Genomic DNA, 23,671 nt, shown 5'->3' with positions numbered 1-23,671 from the left:
GTCCTTTTCTGTAGAGAAAGCTACAAGGGTGTGGTGAGTGTAGATTTGCTTATGGAAATTTAAATTGCATATTAAACTTTGGTAAGCTTCAATTGCAGAAGGGACTTAAGCCATTATAAATTAGGAAGTCTTTTCAGTTTACAGGTTTCCATACACAGATGTTAGTTTTGTTGGAGTCAGTTTAATATATCTGCTGCTTTGCTCTGTCTCGTAACCTTTCTGACATGGGAAGGACCCTTAAAATAAGTTTTAGGTTTTCAGGGAACCCCTGCTATACTGTGAGCTGTGAATATAGTAATTATATTTGTGTGGGGGTCAGTAAGGACAATAGCTCTTTCATGGCTGGCAATTGGGAAGGCTGCAACCCGTACAGCTAGCCAGAAAGATCATTGGTGTCAGTTAAACTGACCTGAGAAGTAAAAATTGCTGATTGTTTAGGGAACCGTTAGCAACATCTGGAGGAACCCTGGTTGATAAACCCATTCTTAACCAGAGTTTCCTCCAGTGGTTTTTCGGGGTCCCTCAGACTGTGCTGATTGCTTTCCCATTTGTTTGTGAAAGCATAGTTCTGGGGCCAACACCACTTGGTAGAGCCAGCTACATCACTCTGCACTACTGCCCCCAATAATTGTTTTTTTGCAAGGGTTTCCCGAGACTTGGAATATATTTTTGGCTATGTACACACATCAGAGGATTCTTGGCCAATACGAATAATCATGCTTGTCTTCGGTGAGAACGCAGTAGTCGCCTAACATTGTTCATGGATCCATTAGGCCGATCCTAAATGACCAATGGAGAACAACTACTGTACAAGTCAAGGGAGGAGAGCACAGCATTCATCTGTCACTCTGATCCAGCAAGGAAAATTGCACATGTGTACCCAGTCTAAATGGTTCCTTGAGCTACGTACACACGTCATATGATTCTCATCCGATAATCGACTCAAGGCTAATATCAGACGAGAATTTGGCATGTGTACAGTGCGTGTCCTTCATGGATCCGTCCTGGCGGATCCAGGGATGGTGAACGATGGTAAGGAAAGTGAAGGGGAGCGAGCACAACAGGGTGCCGCTCCGTTGACCTCCCCTTTCCACAAAGCAGAATGGCACCGTATGTACAACACTCGTTCATGCATCGTGCAATCTTCAGTCGTTGGAAAGACTTGTGCAAGATCCTTTCCAAGGACAATTATTGAGCGTGTGTACCCAGCCTTAGGGTTGTAAATATTGAGAAAGGCTGCTTTACATAAACAGCTGCTGCTTGTTACAAGCATAATCAACAAGTTATTGACAAATGCCGGTCTACATTTTCACTACACAGGCACATATTGGTAAATGATCCGCTTCATCTGCTATTTTTGTCTGAAAATGTACAAACTGTTTCCACTCTTCTGATTACATACACGGTAGGACATTTAAAACAATCATCCTGTCCATGTGTGGGAAGCCTAGAAACACCTTTTTGAAGAGCTAGAAGATTTAGTATCTCTAAAACATTTGATCAAATCATTGATTTGCTAAAACCTGCAGCAAATTACCAAGCAAGGGACTGATTCCACTAGAATAACCTGCAGCGAATAAACCAACTGAGGTGCTGTTCCCACTACAGTGTTGCATTAACCCGTGTCTTTCTATAGGGAATTGGGCTTGTTAATGCAAAGTTTAACATAGCACAAGACATTTGTTGATTTGCTGAGTTGCTATTAAATTTTAATGGAACCCCAATCACAGCATACCAATACATTTAAAGGCTGTGCTTGGCAACGCGCTTCTGTTCAGTGATGTGAGCAGATAACACTGCAGTATGCTTTATTATGAATAGGCTGCCATTGTGCAATGCACACCAAGTGGCAAAATGCTCAGTGTCCAGGCCAGCCAGGTGGAAAGAAATTGTAGGTAGGTGGCAGCCCCTGTATCGTGGTCACTGAAAATTGCCGGGTGGTGCGCCCAGCTAAAAGAGGTTGGGGAGAACACTGATGCTGCATCTTAAATGTTCCCCCTAGGCTTTTCTGTGCACTGCTTTAGTTCATTAAATGGCATTTTGGTTCCTTTGAACCCACCACACTATAGTCTAAAGGTTTACTTTGCCTTTTTACAAACACAAGTCCTTGTTTGGCATGCAAGCCTTTGGGTGTCTGATAAGCTGAAACTTGATGTGAACCATTAGCTTCCCTACCACAGAGTGTTTCCAAAAGTATTTTCAGCTTTTCTGAACAAAACTCCCTGCTGATTCCTAAATCTGTCGGCTTCATTTGCATGATCCTGCAGATTTATCTTGTAGAAGGGAAAAAAACAAATTTTGTCTAAAAAAAAAAAAGTTGCACCTTGTTGAGTGAATGTTCTTATTACGTCCTAACAGCTTGTTCTTATAGAAGGCAAGAGTTCAGGTTCTCTAAAGCCTGGCAGGGGATAATGGAGGATGGTGCTAATGGGGATATTGTAGTCATCTACATTATACAAGTGAGTGGCTGATAGACCCACTGCTGTTCACGGGCTACAATCCTTCCTGAAGATTATTTTTCTAATTGGCAGGTGACAATCAGTCTGCACATTCCTTGAATATGAAATGAGTGTATATTATGCTGAGGACCTGTGTTGCCTGCATTAGTCTAGCACTGCTCCTAATTGCCCTGTTGTTACTGGTGTGACCTCTGCAGTGTGACTACTAAACAAAGGGGGCTCCTTTTGGTGCAGCTTTTCAAAGGTAACACTCCCAGTTGGTGCACATGGTTAGTAGCTCTTATCAGGTTACTTAATTTATGTTCATACGATTTTGTCTTCCATACTGATGAAGCCCAGTTATGGGTCAAACAGGGTTTAAGAGATGCAGATATACAAGTGACAGACGTGATTTTTTCCATACCAAGCAGCCTAAATGTTGATGTCCAACTTTTTTTCTGCAACAGTTGCTGGTGTATGGACACAGATTTATTGGAAAGGTTTGACATGAACTGCCAGATAACGTAATATTGTGTTCAAGCCCATTTTATCATGTTCATAAAAGGGCTAATATATACAGATGATCAGTATACTCCCCATAAATTTTAAAAGGCTGGGTGGGAAGGAGCTGTAGGCAGGTGGCCATACCTGTATAGCCACTCAAAAACAGCCGGGTGGTTACTGGAAAGTGCTGGGTGGTGCACCCAGCTAAAAGGGGCTGGGGGGAACACCGGACTATGGTCACAGTTTTAGTTCTCACTTAAAATTTTTCAATTGGTAATAAGTGATTTGGCCTGATTTATTAAAGCTCTCTAAGGCTGGAGAGGATACATTTTGATCAATGATTCTAGGTGATCCAGCAAACCTAGAATAGATTTTTTAGCAAATGTTCAGATTCTGGCATTTTGTTGGCATATGTAAGGCCAGGCTGTCATCTCCTGCTTGTTGTAATGTGGAAATGATGTGCTGTGTGTGGCCATGTAATATCCATGATTACTGGACTTTGACTGGTATCTGCTACCTGGGTTTGATACAAATTTTTGATCATTCTATCTATTGTGGTAATAACATTTACTGGAACATGATGTGATAAGATATAATAAGTCAGGTTTTTATTCCCACATTTTACATTTCTAACTACTCTGGTCACATCTATCAAGCCTTTCCTTTTTACACAAATAGATGATTGCTTATGCTAACATTATTGTGTATGTGCAGGACTTTGTTTTAGGTAAAGCAGCATGTGGCTAAATTCCTGTTTAATTAGTGCAAATAGTCAGTGCTTAAGTACAATAGAAGGCTATAGGGTGTCAGGACAATCAGGCCCAAGGCTACATTATTTTGTCTTGTATTCTGTGTTGTGTCCTGGGATTAAGTGTTATGTACTTTTGCATGATAGAGTTTGGGGGAATTAAGGCACCAAAAGGACAAGGTTGTAGACACAACACCAATTTACTGGGGTGCTCATTAGATAACTCAATCCATGCTGCCTAAGGCCATGCTCACATAGGCATGGGGTGCGGAGACATATTCAGTACCCCACCTCCTATTGCAAATTATGCAGTCTGAACACTTTGCAAGTGCAGAGGTGACAATCTGTTGATTGAACATGGTTGAACATTCATTTAAAGTTCGGATCAGCACCTGGTAGTGCTACCTCTACTAAACCCAAGATCCTCAATGACCCTGTATGTAGGGACTCCTGGTGGGAGTTGAAAACAAACTCTGAATGCCCACTTATTGGCTCTTTCATTTATGTGTATGCAGTAATGGGCACTTTTGTTGCATGTTAACTGTATTTTTTTATGTCCATTTTTGTTTATAGCCATTACTTACTTTTTGCTCATAGTAAAAGAGCGATAACCAGAACAGGAATTTTGTGTAGTTCAGATCTTCTAAAAAATGTATTTTCTGAAGTAGCTAGCTATTAGGGGGAGTTTTTGGAATCTGTAGTTTTTTTTTTCTGGCCGTAGGGTCCCTAAAGAGGAGTTTTAGGGTCAGCAGTATCTTCTGTTCTCATTGACCCCAAGCCCTATATGATTTTTGCCTCAGGAGAGTTGAATATTTAGACCAGTGCTCAGTGTTATAGGCTATAGGTTTCTTCTCTATGCCTATAGCTTTATGGCACTGTGTTCATTATATTGTACAGTAATGCAAAAGATGTAGGCACCCCCCCCCCCCACCCATATTCAATGTTTTTACCTGTATAAACAATGGGCAAGAAAGTTCTTTTTTAATCTGTACCAGGGAGGGAGATGACAGTTCTGTACTTGTCAGTAAAATGAGTAATGGAGCAGATCTGCAGAATTCCACGGCATGTGCAGGCAAAGTGCAGATCTGAGCCGCTCCTCCTGAGTTATGGCAGCGCCCGAGAGGAAGAAGCAGTTTTCCTTTAACATGCTGCGGCGGAGGAAAGGAATTTGGAGAAAACAGACTTTTGATTGCTGTGATGAGAAGGTGAGGGGCTCTGAGGTGTAGTGAGGTTATATTTCTTGGACCTCTTGAAGAAGATTTAGTATATTGTCTTTTTTCCCCTAAGGTAGTATTAGATATTTACATAGAGGTTTAATGTACTATAGCTTTTACATTGTTCAAATAAACTAACTAAGAGAGATTTGTGGTAAACTTTTCTCACTTGGCACGGATTTTCCTTGGGTGTCCCAAGGAAGGCTATGATGGTCAGGTATTGTTTTGGAAAAAATGGAACAATGTATGGACACAAAGCAATGGCAGCATGTGGGTGTCAATAAGAACTAGCCAGACATAAAAACTATCCCGGTCGAAAACTTTCCAGATGGAAATGACTGGGGTGTTGGCAATAAGATGTAACCCATGAGTTTGTAGTATCTATAGTGGTCATTGTCTGGCCCATTTTCTACTGGAGTTGGGTTTACTTGTACAGGAGCCCTGCAATGAACTTTTCAAATGAACTGGTCTCCGAAAGAGCAAGAAAAGAAATGTGCCCTGGGGGAGAAAAACAAACCTGTAACAAGAAATCTGTGTCCAAAAATAGAAAAGTGTCATTGGTCATGCAGCAATTTGGGAATAAGTTATAGAAACATGTGTCCTTCAATTTCTACTCCTGGCATTGGGGTGCTTTGCATTAGGGCAACCCAGTCACTCTGAATGGGCTACCAATGTACCTTTGGGTCTGTTAAATATACAATTGAAAGTATTTTATTATATACATTTGATGTAAAAGTAAATCTGTTGTTCATGTCAGTAATTTAAAGCTGCCCTGTCTTTGTGCATTGTACTTTTTAGAAGCATGAAACGTGGGAAAGGTATTGCAGAGATGTACTGTATAGCTAAAGGTATGCCGTACAGCTTGGTCACCCATCCACTGACTGGTCTTGAACTGCACCCCATTGATGGCATCAGGCTTCTTTCTCCCATTCCTTGCAATGTTGCATTGACAGCAATGTCTAGCACAGTCCAATTGGCTGCTTTTTCTTTTCCAGTGGTCTAGTGCTTGTCTTTTTAGTAGAAATAGGCGACTGCCGCAGGTATCGGCTCATGTTTGTAATAAAAAAATAGTACTCCAACATCTAAAAGTATTGGTCCTGTAATGATGAGCTATCCTTCCAAACATTACCCCCTGACCTCAGAATGAGAATGCTACAGACCACAAATGTCTGAATAAGTATTCTAGGATCTGGCTGACAGTACAGGAGTATTGATGGTCCAATGGCATTTCAGTGACATACTGTTTTTGTTTTTTAGTTACTTGATCAAATAAGTAATTTTATCCCATTATGTGTTACAAGATTGTTGAACCATTTGTCACCGGAGGCGTGACAGTTCACCTGCAATAGCAATGGGTTGTTTGAGGAAACTGGACATTGGGTTCTTTGTGACCATTTGGCCACTTCAGAGGATGTTTGCTGACTAATTCAAGGCATTGATGGTATGACAAATGATCACTCCAAGCTGTAATGATTTAATGGCTCCTATATGAGTGTTGTGTTTTATGTAAAGCTGTCAGCTGCGGCAGGAAATACAGTGAACAGTGAAAGCAGCTGCTCAAGTGGACAAAAGGTAAATTCTGTCCTCGATCTGGATACAATTTTTGAAAAAAAAGAATGAAATGGACATTGAAGAAAGGGCATGTTTTTTTTTCCTAATACACGATATTCTGTAAGAAATTCTCTGGTAGATAATTTTAACATCTGCGTACAAGCTAAAATTGTTTCTGGTTACAGTTTGCTGCTGAGTTGGGTTTAAGTCACTTTATAGTGAGTGGCATGGTCCAAAGGAGCAGATTTTTGCCCAGTTAGGTTGGATCTTTTATACTTTTGTTGTGGTAATGTGTGTGTTGTAGTGTTATGCATTAAATGACACTCGTATGCACCTTTCAACAATTAACTGGCTTTGCTTACAAATATATTAATAAACAGTATTGGAGCCAACATATTACGCAGCGCTGTACATTAAGGGTTGCAAATGACAGACAGACACAGAGTGACACAGAAAGAGGAGAGGACCCTTTCCTGAAGAGCTTACAATCTTTGCTTAGCCAAACAGTGTCCGTTTTGTTTGCTGACCCAATATGGCCAGTGGTTATTAGCAAGAGATATGCATTGGTTCTGCCCCATATTTGTATTTTCCGCTCCCTATACCTGCTCCAGAAATCATTCCTGACTAGTAGCTTCAGGTAAACTGGTATTTAGTTCTTGGCCTGTACCTGCCAACGGTTTATATACTTCCGTGAGTCATCATAATTTGCCGTCTGCGATTTTTTTGTTTATTTACTACCGGCAGCTGTGAATCATTTGTGTGAATCCTAATAATTACACAATCCGTCCTGCTCTGTTAGGTAAACATGATCGTACAAGATCTAAATGTATGAATGAGCATGTACAGCCTTGTGGTTCAAGAGATGTAGATAACTTAAAGGGAAATTTCAGGCTATAAAGGTGCATGAAATATGCAAGAAATTTCAATTTTAGTTTAATTCTCTCATCTTTTCCTTTGAATATGGGTAATATATGCACCAAAAATGTAATTTAGCCTATTTTTAATTATGCATGTTCTTTTAATAAATGTATCTACCTATCTATTGATCGATCGATTTATTCTCTAATTCAAGTTCCTGATAATTAAAGCTTTAACACCTTTTCCATTGCTGAGATAAATAAGTTTGGCTTTTCTGGATTTATTCCTTCTCTCCTTATTTTCCAACATAGTCATAAACCTATTTGAATGTAGACAGATCGGATGTGTTGGTAATTAATAATCAGATCTACACAAGTCCTATGAGTACCAATCACGCACACGCAATGAGCTCTCACTTTCCCGTGATTTTCCTCCAATCTCCACCCCACACTCAGAAGGAAGGAATTATCATACATATGTGTGCCATGTTTTAGGACTGAAGACCAAGGGATTACCAATTGTTATACTAATTGCACGGATTGGCTGAGCACACAGTTGGTGACCTGCACAGGTATATTGGCCTAAGTTGTTAGAAACAGCTGAAAGCCTTTGAAGCCTTTGTTGTGTTCTTTGAGGGTATTTGTGATTGAATTCCTTCACATGAAAAGCCAGTAGAATTGGTTGGCTTTGGAATGTTCTTTTACTGCTGGAATATGTAAATGGTCCAATGTTTGTCATTTGGGCACAGATTCACTTTATTTATGTTTATAAGCTCTTTGGTTGCAAACATCTGTTCCTTTCTAAGATGTGAAGTGACACATTTTGTAGAAATCCTGGAGAATTTCATGCATGCTGTAGTAAACCCCGGTGTTTATATTCTGATAATACTTTGTCACTTTTCCAGTTAATGATTTCACAGGAATTATGTGTTTTACTTTCATAGAATAGCACATTACCCATCACAAAGCCATAAAGAGCAAATAATTCATTGCATTTACCTGCTGGTATTTACAGAGATAGTGACACAATGTAATTGTAGTGCAAGTCATATATCAGCGCCATAGACTGATCAACAAGACACAAACATTGTCTGCACAGTGTGAAATAATGTTTTCCTTCCATGCTGGAGTTCCTAATCTAGAACACAAACATGTCCCAGAATAGCCTAACACACTTCTTGTTTATGTGATAAGGGGTAAAGTTCCCTTTAGAGTGTTTATGTTCTGAGATATCTGAAAAATTTGTCATTTTCTGATAGCTCAGTACAACCTTGAAGAAAATGTAAATAGAATTAAAAGGACCCATAGACAAGATATAATTATCCTGTGATATGATCCATTATGTTAACATCCAGTGATCATTCCCAGATCTGTGGGCAAAGAGGTGGATAGCAGGATTATCCATGTTTTAAAAGTTTTGCTATCAACTCCCTATGGGACAAGGCTTCCAAGAAATTGTCTATGGACATTCCAATGTTTGCTAGCTGTTTTTATTAAGAACGTGTTTAGTAAGTTATCCTAGACAAGTTTTTTTGTTGTGTTTTTATATATATAATATATATTGTATTTATCTGCATGATACTATTCTATGTTTTTAAAGTTTTTTTTTTTTTTTCTTCTGTTTTTTTTTGGGAAGATATTGAGAATCTGGGTTTTTAGTTTCAGCAATACTTCTTGTGGATTTACTAACTTTTTTATGCTTTTATGTTTGGTTATGGTGGTATAGTATAGACTTAGGCTGGGTACACACATGCAACAATTGTCCTGAAAGATCCTTTCCAATGGCAAATGACTGACCATTGCATGATCGAGTGCTGTACATACAGCTCCAGTTTGCTCTATGAAGAGGGGAAAACGATGGAACGGCACCCCGCTGCGCTCTCTCCCCTTTACTTACATTAGGATCGTTCGTCGACCATCGATCCGCCAGGACGTTTGTTGAGAAAGTCGGACAACAAGCTCTGTACACACGGCAAATTCTCGTCTATCAGCCCTCAGGTGATAATCGGATGAGAATCCTCTAACGTGTGTACGTAGCCTTACAGACAAGCCGCTAGGGGTGGCCATCATTGGCATTTCCTTTGCCATACAAAACCATTATTGTATAACACTCAGAATACATACAACCCAGAACTAGCACTACAGACATTTCTACTAGATCCCGAACATCTCAGTAGAGGCATGCCCCTCCGCCATTTTTTCTATTCTTCCCTGATGATTAGTGCCATGTTGCTTTTTGTTTTAATAATGGCCAATTGGATTATGAAATCCCATCAAACTTTTCTGTCTGGGATGTATTGTTGGTAAGTCGAGCTATATGACAAGCACACACAGACAAACTATGCCATGTTTATTATGTTTAGGTAACCAGGAAATACACATATACACATATATACATCTTTTCCTGTGTATTGTCCTCTTTTACAAAACTGAAGCTGCTTCAGAAATGCAAGTCGATCACATTTGTAGAGATTTGTATACAATGCAACCATTTTTCCTTATTAATGCAGAGGAGTGTTCGTACAATTTTCCTGATCTCATTTGACAATTGTGTACATGATTGTTGGATGAGACGGCACACAGAACACATCCAGCTGCACAATTGTTCCCTCCCAGGACTTTATACAATTGGATATAATCGGATCGATGGCACATCTTCAATTCATTCCTTAGATAAGAAAACACTGGCAGCTCTTCCAGTCGAAACGTCTTTGGAGTTTAAATTTTATAATCATTTCTCATTAATAGAGTGGAAGTGATATGACTGATTTATAATTCTTTAGAGAGCTATGGGAAATGTAACAACAGCTTTTTATAGCGAACATTGAAATATTCATATCACTCCCTGTCCCTGAATGACTGTCTAATAGCCATTCCACATTCACTTCCTCACTTTTTTTCCTATTTCTCTCTCTTGCCCTCCCTCTCTCCCACCCCTGCTTACTTCCTCTCTGCTTCCCCACCCCTGCTCACTTTCCCCCTCCTTCTCTCTCCCATCTCATTCTTTTTTTTTTTTTTCCTGTTCAAGTTTAATAAAAAAGTCTACATTTCTATATACGTAACTGTAGTGTATATCCTGGTACATCTTTGGCATTTCATGGAGCAAATCAAAAAGGTGTTCCTATGTTTACTTGTTGGGAAATGGAAATTTTTCACTTTGTATGAAAACCTAATTGCCCATAGCCAGTGTTCAACCCAGATTTTTTTTTAAGCTGGGTAAGAAGAAATTGTAGGTGAGTAGCTGCTCCTGTATTGTGACCCAACTCTTTAGTAACCACCCAGAAACAGCCGGATGGTTACTGAAAAGTGCCGGGTTGTGCGCCTGGCTAAAGGGCTCTGGGGAGATTACTGGCCCATAGCAGTGTTTTTCAACAAGAGTTCCTTGAACAATGAGCGATTTGTACCTGTCAAACCAGTTTAACGGACACCAATGATCTTTTTGGTTTTCTGTAAGGGTGACATACTTGCAACGTAAGAGCCATTCATCCCAATGACCACCACACTAACTTTTGGTGACTTGTGGATATATTTACAGAAGAGGTTACCTGTAAAGTCTTGAAAGTATTTCAAGGGTTCCCCCATGTTAAAAAGGTCAAACAGATTGACCTAATGCATCCGGAACCCTGGGGCTTCTCCATAGGCCGCTAGGGGTTCCTCGATCTTTAGCCTATTGACCCCCCCATCTGATGGTGCCTGTATAGTTCTTTGGCAAACACCAGTTCGAAAAGCCTGTGGCAAAACACCAATATTCTTTTTAGAGGTCATGAGAAACCTGTTTACAGTCTTAGAACGACTCTGTGACCTCAGATATCTTTGCTGGTAAATCACTCCTGTAACATGGTTCATCTAAAAAAAAAAAAAAGTAGTATCATTTTGCATTACTTGATATTCCAAAAGTGAGACTGTTCCCTCTTCAGCATATACGCCTATGCAAATGACTTTGGAGTATTTTTATCCCGACGCTGATTAGTGTTTTTATGCAAAAGCAGCGTTTTATTTTTTTATGAGCTGCGTGTGACTGATAGGATTGAAATTCTGATTATCCGAGGAGGAGCTGCTGCGTTTTCTGGTGGGAAGGTGGAGCCAGCTGCACTTCAGATTGATGTGTTTGGAAGAGCGCTTTCAGAATATTTTGTGCATTCTATGCTTGACGAATATTTCTCTTTATTTATTTATTAATTTCGATCTAGATGTTGTAATGTCGTTTTTATTCACACATGTCTTTCTTTTCTTTTTCCCAGGCTGCTACAGTCTCCGATGGAGGTAAGACCATTCTCTTCTGTTTCCATTTTTTATGTATCAATCATATTGTGCAAAAGATTTAATGATATGATCGCAAGAGGTCAAATATTTGTAAATTTGCATTTTTTTCAGCACTTGCTTAGGAAATTTCCGAAAAAGTAATTGGGTTTGTTTAGTATGTTAGTGTCTTATGCTCCTGCAGACTTTTGAAGTGTTCTTTGTGCCCAAAAAGATGCTTCAAAAGCAGAACAAGGAAGAATATCCGCACTAATTATAAAGTTTGGCATATGTGTCCTTAATTTTATTATCAAATTGTCAAAAAATTTTAGCAATGTTTTAAGGTTGCCATTGCCCCTTCATTTGATTTGTGGTATAGGGACTATAGTGCACTCGCCATCAGAAGCCTACCTAGTTGTCATTGTACAAGCTAAAACGCACTGTTTGGTAGTTGTTTTCTTAGTTCCTCCTTTGCAGTGAAAGTTTACATATTTATTCCCACAAAGAAACCTTGTGCCTAGTCTTTCATTCCCTCCGGCAAGAGCTTCCACATGCATGAACATGCGGTGTCAGACCTCATTGAGGATGACAGGGAACATCTTACATTGTTGTCTGTTGTTTCTCTGTAATCTGGTCGCTACAGCTGTGGTTGCTATTTGAAGATAGATTAACCCAGAGAGTGCCATCTCCTGCTCTTCTATTGTATAGAAGCCTCAAGGCATGAGTACCCAGCCTTCAGGTGCTTTCTTCCAAAGGACACCTTATCTCAAAGCAACTAATCTCATTGCTTTGTACTAAATTCCGTTCTGTGAAATACCCTTTCCGATGGGTTGATGTATTTCCTAAATTTGTTTGTGTCCTGCTGTCAATGCATATTTTGCCATTTACTGCATCGTTGGCAAAAAGATGGCAATTTATTTTTTTTAGTGCAGGTAGCAATAAAAAAAAAAAAGAAACCCCTGCATAACCTGCCCCTTTCTACATCTCTAAGGGATTAAAGGGATCTAAACGCGTGAACAAAAATATATTGCCGTCACTGGTCTTTAAATGTGGAGGCTGAATTAAGTTTTTTTTTTTCAAGATTTTTCCACCTTATCCCTTACTCCTACTATTACCAGGATTTTGCTTACTCGCTCTACTATATAAATGAAGGAACATCATTGTCACAAGGACCTCTCCCACTCTTTCAATTTGTCCACCCCCTGAGTGCTGCCCACCTGGTGTTGTACTTCCTTGCCCTGACTCTGCAATCTTCACTGTGTATCCTGCTCCAAACAACACGGCTTTTCTCCAAAAAAATGGGTCCGTATTGCACATAAGTGTCACAGCCTCATTTATTCCTATTAGAAAGCCTCTCTATAACAAAAGATAACGACATTTAGTAATTCAGAGTGTGAGCTGGGAGCAATGCATACTGATAACACTGCAACACAGGTAGAGAACGCCAGCCCAAAAGATTTGTGGAAGGAATCAATACATTTTTTTTGCACCCATTGATGACCCTTTCATAGAATATTTTGGCGACAAAAGAAAAGCAGATTTGAAAGTTCATTTTAATCCTGGTAGAGAGAGCAAAAAGCATGCAGTTTAAGGTTAATAACCAAACGATAAGAATTATTTTTCATTTCCCGCTAAGGTTTTCAAGAACATTGCACCTTCTTTTTCCACCGTGTAGTAGTATAGTGTAGTTTCTGCATCTGATCTCCCAGCCTGGTATAGATATTACACTTGTTGGATTTCCTTATATTTGGCAGGGTGTGATTATGTCACTTCATTTTCTGAAGTGTTTTACAAGGGTTAAAATAAGGATTACAGCTAATGGATTTTATTGCTGGAAGCCCTGCAAGTGGAGGGGACTTCTCCAAGATCTAAAATGTCAGTGCCGATTGGACTTACCTTTTTAAATCGTTCTCTTCCTCTCCTAAAACAAATGGTTCACTGGGCAGTAATCCAAAGAAAAACTTTGTTTTGGGGAATGAAGTTTGTGAATGGCTCAACAATGCACAGGAGTATAAACTGTATTCAATGTGCCCCAATAATAATTTCGTTTTGGATGGCTTAGGACACTTCAGTTCGCTTTTTGGCCAACCTTTATGTTAGCATCATTTTATAGTCATTCCAAATAGAGACATTCTATCCATCCCAGTGAGTGATTGATGAAGACCAAATGCGGAGAACACTTCCTAAATCATTTAAATGACTGTATTTACCAGTAGGCTTAGCTAAATGTTTCTGAACATGTTTTCATCCCCACATGATACATCAAACCATAAAACAATCTGCAGTGCCTTTGGAAACCGGCTTTATTGTTTTCCCACTTTTTACCTTGCTGTAGAAGAATGAAAGGAAAGATTTATTTGACTACTGCAAACACACAGGTGTCTATGGTCATTCTTTATAATAAGAGCTGGGTAATCTTTACAGAGGGTCCTGGCTACTCTTGCATGGGGTGTACAAGCCACAGGAGCGGCTATCACCTTTTGTGCAAAAAGTTTTCTTAATGTTTGAGAACTATTGACAGGAAGGTTTTCTAGAAAATCAAAAAGTCTGGCTGGTTGGTTATGTATACCACTGCATGCATGTGGCCCTTGGTGGTGCCTTATTGCAGCTCATGACCCAATACCCAAATTTTGAAGGACATTTGATGAAGTTGACCAAAATAACCAACCAGATATTTAATTGCATTGCAGAAAAAATTACAGACAACCCCTTTTTACCTAATTTCCATATAATCTACCATTAATTTCCTAGCACATGTTTTACAAATGATTTGGCAATGTCACATAAATTTCCTTAAAAATATAAGTACTTGCAGATGTGCGCCACCCTGCACATGAAATGGGTAATTTATTCGTTTGATGTTCTATGTTTTATGCTTAGAATTACATTTTTCCCCCCACTTCGTAATCAGCTTTAATCAGCATTTCTTTAAAATCGAGGCTAGAGAAGTAAATTAACTTTTTGATAGGAATGAAAATTGAAATTTTGGAAGAGGTGGCATTAATTTGAAAGCAGCATTGACATCTGTTTAATTGTACATATTCACAATGCATTTGCACGGTTACCATCGGACACTCCAGGCTTAGTGCAAGATAAGAAAAGCCTTTTACTTTTTTGTACTTTGTTTGCTCACCACCTCCTGTTTTTTGTTAAAATGCAACTACCATTACTAACAATTCTCTTTTAAACCACAAATATTTAACAAAGCTATCTAAAATGCTTGCATGTGTTAATACCCCTTACAGAAGACCCAGGGAGCACTGAAATCAGGGACACTCCATATCTTTGACAGCTGCACCATCTTCACATCCTTCAATAGGATGTTTGGGTCTATCTTTGCAACTGAAAGGCACACATTGCAGGCTGATGGGCAACGTTCCAAGCTGGAAATTCTGTGTTTTGCTTGCTGAGTCTCCTGGGTTTTAGGGCTGCTGGGGCACTGTGCAAGGCAAGAACTTTGGTACTGGAAACTTGTCAACTGATACTTAAATCCATGATTACATGGGTCAGTGACTTGGGAGAGGGGGAGTATGCACAAAGGCAGGACTATTATTATTACACAATGTCTTCAATACAGTCTATGGTCAGTTTTTTAGTGGAAGCCATTTGACCTAACTGCCTGTTTTTGGAATGTGGGAGGAAACTGGAGTAACCAGGGGAAACCTACCTAAATACCGAGAACCTGCAAACTCCGTGCAGATAGTGTGCTGGCTGAGATTTTAACCTGGGACCTAGCGCTATAAAAGCTAGAGTGCTAACCACCGAGCCATCGTGCTGTCCACTGAGCCACTAATTTTGGTGCCCATTAATGTAGATAAATACTAAAATACCTTAAATACATTATGAGCTCATGACTGCTACTTAATAAGCTATATTAAGTAGTAATAGGCAAAGCAAAATAGCATTAAAAAATGTATTACAGACTCATAATGTCAAATAGTTTTACATATGGTCATCCCAATGCGTTTGAAACCCTGTAACAAAGAACATTTTGGCATATCATACACACAAGAGAATTGGCTTAAATCTTTTAGGTCAATATAAAATTAAATCTTGGCCCTCTTATATGCACTATTTTGTATTTTTATACATTGTACTTGGAATGCTGCTTCCCCACCTGATAGATTGTAAGCTCTTTGGGGCAAGGTCTTCTCCTCCTTCTGTGTCTGTTGTTTGCAACCCCTATTTAATGTTCAGTGCTGCATAATATGTTGGCGCTATATAAAGGCGCTATAGAAAGAGAGGTTGGGTTTTTAAAAAGCCAACATCAAACTTTTAGCTATACTTGTATGGTGCTACATGAAAGAAGCCATACCCATCACATTATATCTCCAGCCCCCTCCCATCCCAATGCACATGCTCATTTGGTATTACGGAGTCTGAAACCACATGACGACGTTCCCACCTTTAGAGATACCTACGTAATGGCAGCTTTCCATGTGTTTGTCCAGACAGGTTTGTTTTAAACTAAAGCCTGAATGAAGCCTAGAATCATGTCTCTTCTGTTCTGTGTTCTTATATAATATTTGTCTCATTACTTCCCCATGGTCTGCCCCTGCACGTTATGTTCTGTGATGTTCTATGAAATTCATAACCAAATTCCTGGAACATAAAAAGTTTCACAAAACTTGTCTGAGAATTTCTTTTTTCTAAACAATAATTACTGGTTGAATGAAAGTGTTTGTGTAATGGAACCAAAACTTTTTGTTATGCGAGTTAAGAAAGTCATTTCCCAACCAGACAGTAGAGGTGACCATAGTATTGGTCAACCTGGCTTGCAAAGCATTTAAACACAAAAGAGACATAAATGCAATGCTCATTAAGAGATTGGTGAACACATTAATTTATTGTCCTTCAGTTCAATTTCTCCCAACACCTGGGTTCTCTAAATACAGTTACAGACTTTTCCTACATCCTAATTCTGCATATGGTGAATTCAGCTCTGGTTTGGTGTGATGAAAACTGATTGTACATCAAAAAAAACATTTATTTACACCTATTCTATGCACCTATACTGAAATTTGTATGTACATTGTCATTCATCATTGCAACTCCAATGCACCTAGACAAACTCGCCCCTCTCAAGTAGTTTATAAACAAAACCCATGCAATTCCTTACAATGGCCCATTGCATATAAAAGAACAAAGTATACCACTGTGCCACAACAAGCGCATGCAGGTTTAAAATATTCCCTTCTTTTTTTTACCATTGCAGAACGAAATAGCAGATAATTGTGGGTATTAAAGCAGATTTATCTTCCAACAGGAATCTCTTGTGATACGGTTTGCTTTTTTTCCTGATTTACTGGAGATTCCTTGAAACTGTCATTAAAAAATCGGGTATGTTTTCTTGCTAATTCATAGCTGGGAACTTCCACAGTGTATCAGTAAGATTACATTTCTTCATAGGCACATTGCTGGCTTCAAACCAGGTTCCGAACTTCTCTGGAAATTTGTGCTGCTGCTTAAGGCGACTTTTTCCATTTCTGTAAATACATGCGTGCCTCAATGTGTTAGGGGTTAATGGAAGGGGAAAAGGTCTGAATGATGTATTGACCTTAGCTTGGGGCTGCCTCCATCCCTTGTGCAAGAGCATCCAGGGAAATGGTGGAGTTGTGGGTGGTGATCACCCTACACTGTTGCTTGTTGAACATTGATTATGGAGTACTGTAGAGAGGAAAGCCTGGGCCCTCCAGTGGTGGAGGAACCTCTAATCTTTGAACACAAGTACAGTACCTTGGATCTCATACAGCTATGGGAAACATTTTTGTGCATAGAACATTTTTTTCCTCCAGATAAATTTAAAATATGCAACTCCTACATCCTCGTTGTCTCAATTTTCTTGCTGTCTGCTCTTTGATATGCCGCAGTGAAACACAGGCACGTAGTATCACTCTTCTGCTGGTAAAGGCTGAGCATTATTCTTCTTTGGAAAACCTTGAATGTTCCATGTGTTGCCTTCCACTCATCCTTTATGATGCCTCTGTGATGAGCCCTGCACCATATTAAGGCCTTGGTGGATGGGCCACACCAAACCTTTATAAAATATCAGTATATTCCCCTACGATAACTTTTCCTCAATTCTATTTCTGCTTGGGACACGGGTAAAGTCTTTAAACATTAAGAGAAAACATTTTAAAGATATGAAAGTCATGTCAGCAGTATAGTGATTATTCAGACGTTGTACTTACTAAAGATACGCTGTGCCCCCCAAAGATACGCTGTGTTCCTGATAATGCCAACATTTTGTGGGCCCACCAATGTAGTCTTGTCTTCGACTTGCTGCAATACAAACTACTTGTGTGGATAGTTTGTACCTTTACGTATTGTTCAATGCCCTGACCGCATTAAAGAATTTAGCCAATTTTTTGGCTAGAGGTCAGGCAATTTCTGCCTAATATACAGGAAAATAATTATGGCTCCTTTGTCTTTTAATGACATTGTGAAACACTGGATCTGGGGCTCAGGATCATATTGCACTTATCTTTTCTTTTTCGGAAAAGTTTTCGGTCTTATTTGTTGTTTATGGCCCTTTTATGTTTATGTATGTATTTATTTGTAACCTTTCCCACCCTGCTCTGCCACCATCACTAATATTACAGAAATAAGTGGACAACAGGGACTCCTGTGCCGATTGTTGTGTTTTACGGTGGCATGAATAATTAAGGCCCCTTTTTCTGCAGCAGGCTAAAGGTCCTCTTTATTTAATAATTTAGCAGGCTTCCCATGCGGCTTTGTTAAGTATACTATCAGTTTTCTCCTCTTCAAGCCATGGGGACAGAGAGAATCATTTTGTCTGACCGCCGAGGCTTGCTGGTGTCCTGGAAAATTAATTTGTCTTAACGTGGCAGTAAATTGTGAAGAGCAATGTGCCGTTGGAGCAGGAGAAGCTGTACCTGCCTGGCCATGGAAAGCATTAGCTGAGGCGGGCATGGATTCTGATGGCTGGTTTTCTGTGAGTGATTTGAAATATTTGGTGAGGTGGCACACAGGCTCCTACCAGCTCTACCCAGGTAAAAAAACTTCCTTGTTTGGCTATTGCGTGTCACCGCACAATGGGAGAGGCTTTCCTTGCGACTTGTTTTGTGTGAGGATTGTATTAGATGGCTGCTTAGCGTAACAAGTGGTTTCTGTTTGTTTGGTGTAGGGCTCATTCCTTTCTGCCTCATTGCACACAATAGGTTTTTTTTTCCATTAGGATTTAGCACACTTTTTGTGTTTTTATATTTTGCTTCAGTAAATACCTGGGATTATTATTGGAACCTCTTTTATTATGTTTTCATGGCAGGATTACATTCTGCCTTATTTGGTTGGTACGATGTAGAGAGAATCCTTTCGTGCACAAAAAGTTGGTTATTCTCTCTTTGTTTAGTATAAAATTCCATCAGTGAGAGTTGAAGTTCTTATAATAGTCATGTGTTCAGAGCAGAGAAATAAAATGGAAAACCCTATATTTTAGGTATTATAGCAGGGTTTATATGAGCTTTTAGCATGCTCCTGCTTTTTTTTTTTTTTTTTTTAGTTGAGATGTTTGCCACTCGGGAAGCGCATTGGTCACCGAGTTAGCAGACTCGTAGGTTTCTCTTTAGTAGTACACTGTTCAACCCAAACATTTTTTTAAGCCAGGTTGGAAGAAATTGTATGTATTGTATTGTGATTCAACTTTTCAGTAACAGCCGAGTGGTCACTGAAAAGTTCTGGGTGGTGCGCCCTGCTTAAAGGGGTTGGGGAGAACACTATAGTATAACCGGTCCACCTCCAGCATGTAGCACTGCAAAGGAGGAGGAACTACTGGAGACTGTAGTAGGTTAAATTATCTACCCCTATGTACAAATATGCATTAATACTCTATAAACTTCACTGTATCCCTTGCTGCCACATGCACACTGTGTTGTCATCAAGGAACTCACATTAAGGTCAAGAAGGGCGTAACTTGAAGGAAAAATATATGCAAATATATCTAAACTCCTAAACTTCCAATGTATGCACAACCAACCACTTCCAATAGTATATTTATCAGGGCATATGGGAACCTACAAGTTTTCTTGTTTGGTTTATAGATGCTTTAGTGCTCCATCTACCAAAAACTTCACATATCAATTTTTAGCGATCTGACCCCTATATAACATTCAGTTTCCCAGTAATGCATCACTGCTGCATAAATGTGAGAAACGGGGCCATGTTATGTTTAGTTACAAGGATGACTATTAAAGCGAAAAAAAAGCAGCATATGAAAACTGAGATCTGGCATAATCCCTTGGCTATAAATCTGCTTTGGTATGTATGCTTAATAATACAGTTTTAAAGTTGTTCTACTTAGGTATGTAAATGGAGGTTTAAGACGCCGACCTAAACCCGGCGGAGTGGGGTCGCCACTTTACCTGCTGCTTACAGGATTTTAATACCCTTTACCACCCTTTGCCATGTTTATGGCTCTGGCTGTTTTCCGGAGTACACATAGATCCACGTCCTACTACATAACCCTAGCGTAACCCTTTTAATACCTTTAGACTTTGAATAGTTTTTTTCACTTTTCTTTATATTTTATCAGTAAAATGTACAATAATATTCAGATTTTTTGGTACTCTGTGATCTTTATTGTAGCCTTCAGTTACTAAATGGTTCTCCACAAGCCGTTCAACATATGTTATGATCTGCACCTATTATAATGTTTAACTGTAAGGGTTTAATATGTGTTTATTGTGTTTTAAGACGTTTTCATGGTTATACAGGTAGTTCCCAAGTTAAGGATATCTGACATACAGACGACTCCTAGATATGAACAGGGCTTCTGTGCAGGATGGAGGCTTGATGGGGGGAGCGGAGGTTTGCATGACTTGCAGAAGAAATCTTTTGCTAAACACAGCTGAGGTTGTTGGTGATAGTAAGAGCTGAGCTGTAACATCTTGTAACTCTTTAATCACCAAAACAAACTCTGCAGTTGTTTCTTTTTGCATATCAAAGCACAGCTTGTTCCAGAAGTTACTGTCTAGGCGCCATAAAAAAAAAAAATTCCGCCTTTGTGATTAACTGAGGATTTTATACAGTAACTGACACCACACTGCCTAATAATATGTTGAGACAAACATCTGTCCTAATTGCATTTATTAAAGTAATGTACCTGTTCCGACTTACATACAAATTCAGTTAAGGACAAACCTACAGTCCCTACCTTGTATGCAGTGCTCAACCCAGAATTTTTTTTAAGCCGGGTGGGAAGAAATTGTAGGTGGGTGGCAGCCCCTGTATTGTGACCAAACTCTTTAGTAACCACCCAAAAACAGCCGGGTGGGTGCTGAAAAGTGCCGGGTGGTGTGCCCAGCTAAAAGGGCCTGGGGAGAACCCTGTGTATGTAACCTGAGGTCTGTCTGTACTTACATCTATATCTAATATTGTGTTTATTGTCTAGTCAAGTCTCTACCCTGCCCTGAGGAAGTCATACGGCGAAACGTGTCGGGCCAATACAACCTTAATTTTTCCAAACCTTTCTGTGAATCCTTTGGATATCTATCACATACTTCATTGTATTTTGAGTTGCTCTATACTTGTTTGCTCATTAGTATCTCAGTTAAGTTATGTTAAGTCTAGTTTGCTATCCTGCACCTGATTAAGCTAATTGTCATTGCCACAAAAAGCCTTTCCTTTCTCATTTTTTCAGTTCATGGTTTCAGCATATTTTAATGCTTGACAACCATGTTTTTGCTAATAAAAAAGATTTTTGGGCTATTTTAGTTTTTAATAAATCCATGCCCTATTTGGATGCTCTTCGTCTCGCTTAGCAAACAGCCTCAGCAATTTGTTTTGATAGCCAGATTGTTGGCATTTTCATAACATTAATCCCATTAACCAGGCATTATGCAGCAATGGCGGCTTAATTAAATTTCCTTATGAAAGGGAGTTTGATATAGGTCAGTAGGGTGCATACAAGAGAAAGTTCAATCCACCTATTTTAATAAGCATGTTGAACAAGCTGTTCCTGCTAAGTTTTCACTTTTATTAAACAACCTCATAGATAATAATATATATCATACATCACATTAGTAATATTATTTGTTTTAGCTTTTAATATATGCAGGCCTGTGTTTTTCCACATAATTGCTAGTGTAACTACTAAGAGTACAAAGAAGATTCTCTTGCCGCTGGGTTGGTGACTATTGCTTAGCTTTATTAGGGCACAAGTACACAAGTTTTTGTTCGTGTCTCCTCCTACATGTCAATAGAAGGTTGATGCACACCAGGAGCAGCTTATATGCAAGTCAGAAAAGGTCGTCTGCAGGTCAAATGCACCTGCCTATAATCTCAAAAGAAAGTGGTGCTCTGCACAAGAGGAAGAAAATTGATTAGAAATAACATTAGTAGGTTGGTGCCTGCAGGTACAAAAGGCAGCATTTTAGTTAGATTTTGACAACACCATATTATTCATCAGAACTGTTTATATTGATAAAGGAGCTGATTCACACTAGGTGAATCCTGGCATTTAGCAGTACTTTACATATCTAGCAAAATGCAATTGTAATTGTTCTCAATCAGACTAGATTGGTATACAAGTTGGCACTGACTGGCCTTTTTTTAAAGATCCTACTGCAGATCTTTTACTAGCACTGACCACTGGTTTAACCTTCATAGTAAAAGAAAATTATGTGATTTTTAGAAGGGAGGGGGTCCTTTGGGTGACATGGGTTCTGTTCCTACAGGGGTGGATGGGTTCATGTGGATATTTTCTCATATTGTCATAGTACTGGAATAAACCGTATAGGACATCTGATAATGTCATAACGTTTGATGGTCGGCTTCAGGCTCCTGTTGCTTATGTGACATTTTCCAAAGGGTTCTTCTATGTTAGAACAGATGGAGCTCTGGTCATTTATCACATTCTGTTTAGCATCAACAGCTTCAGAAATCCCATGCTCTGCTCCTTGTGTTCTTTTCTCCTCAGCCATCATGCCAATGTTCTAGTGAATAGAACTATACCAACATTCTGCTTCTCATTTTCTTTTTATGAGTTAGGTAGTATAAGATGGATCAGTTTGCTGTGTTCTCCCCAGCCCCTTTTAGCCAGGCGCACCACCCGGCACTTTTCAGTAACCATCCGGCTGTTTTTGGGTGGTTACTTAAGAGCTGGGTCACAATACAGGGGCTGCTACCCGGCTTAAAAATATTTCTGGGTTGAACACAGATTTTCATTTTCCTTTCTTGTAATCTGAGGATCCTCCTGCCACTTGACTTTCCTGTGCAACCTTCCTGCTCCTTAGTGTGTGGATGAGGGTGGTGCTTACACCAAGGACATAATTGATCCATAATTCTTGCAGAACATTGGATAGTGGTTCTGGTGAGCAGAATGAAAAGCTAATGGCATTTGATTTTGTCTTGTCGGATATAAAATAAGCAATGCATCATTATTGGCTTTTTATTTTTAGGGTACTTGCTTTAAGGTTGTAATCTTACATTTCCACTATCTGAAACAAGCATGATCAGGTGATCTCGGGTAGCCACCAAGCATGATCAGGTGATCTCGGGTAGCCACCAAGCATGATCAGCTGATCTCGGGTAGCTACCGTATTTGTTGACCTAGAACAAATTTGCAAATAAGGATTTCTGGTGTTTATATGACTTCCTGAATCTGTTACATGTTTTTGTTCATTGATTCTGAAACTGCTGATGCCAGAGATTGACAGCCAGGCAACTAGCATTTACAGTCTCTAATGGCAGCTCCAATGACAGGTTCACTTTAAAGGCAAGCTGAGCATTTTGCTGTGGAAGAACTCATGTCCCCCGATAACATCCCTTATCCGCTGTACAGAATTTCTTGGCACGTGTTAAATAAACAATAATGAAAATAACAGGCTTTCCTAGTTGTATTCGGAACTAAATGTGAACGCCTGTGTAAGGCCCTCTTTGTTGCACGCGGCATGTTAACATAATAACAGGTCTCTGGCTTATTCTTCTCTCCCTAGTCATGTTGATTGCCCATTGACTACAACCCCACACAGATTGGAGGAGGGGGATAATTATCCTGACAGGCTTCTAATCCGCAGCTTTTGTGGGTTGTGTGATGACTTGATTGCCTGCTGTCAGAGGGGAACATCCTTCCAGTTAGATCACTGCAGCCAGCGGTACTTC

The 23,671-nt window shown here is 39.5% G+C and overlaps 1 protein-coding gene across 2 annotated transcripts in view; it reads left to right on the top strand.

Annotated features, from left to right (window-relative positions):
- The window catches only part of RGS12 (regulator of G protein signaling 12), a 110,601-nt gene that overhangs the window by 57,879 nt on the left and 29,051 nt on the right, over positions 1-23,671 (top strand). The window contains exons 1-2 of one of the 2 annotated variants that reach the window (XM_072406511.1): positions 4,829-4,895; positions 11,554-11,575. In XM_072406511.1, coding sequence (XP_072262612.1) covers positions 4,836-4,895; positions 11,554-11,575 — 82 coding nt within the window. In that variant the 5' untranslated portion in view covers positions 4,829-4,835. Of the gene's footprint in view, positions 1-4,828; positions 4,896-11,553; positions 11,576-23,671 lie in introns of those variants that run through there. The other variant, XM_072406510.1, reaches the window with a different exon arrangement.

Source organism: Pyxicephalus adspersus, chromosome 3, assembly GCF_032062135.1.
Source record: "Pyxicephalus adspersus chromosome 3, UCB_Pads_2.0, whole genome shotgun sequence".
NCBI lineage: Eukaryota > Metazoa > Chordata > Amphibia > Anura > Pyxicephalidae > Pyxicephalus > Pyxicephalus adspersus.
This window is presented reverse-complemented; position numbering and strand designations above follow the sequence as displayed.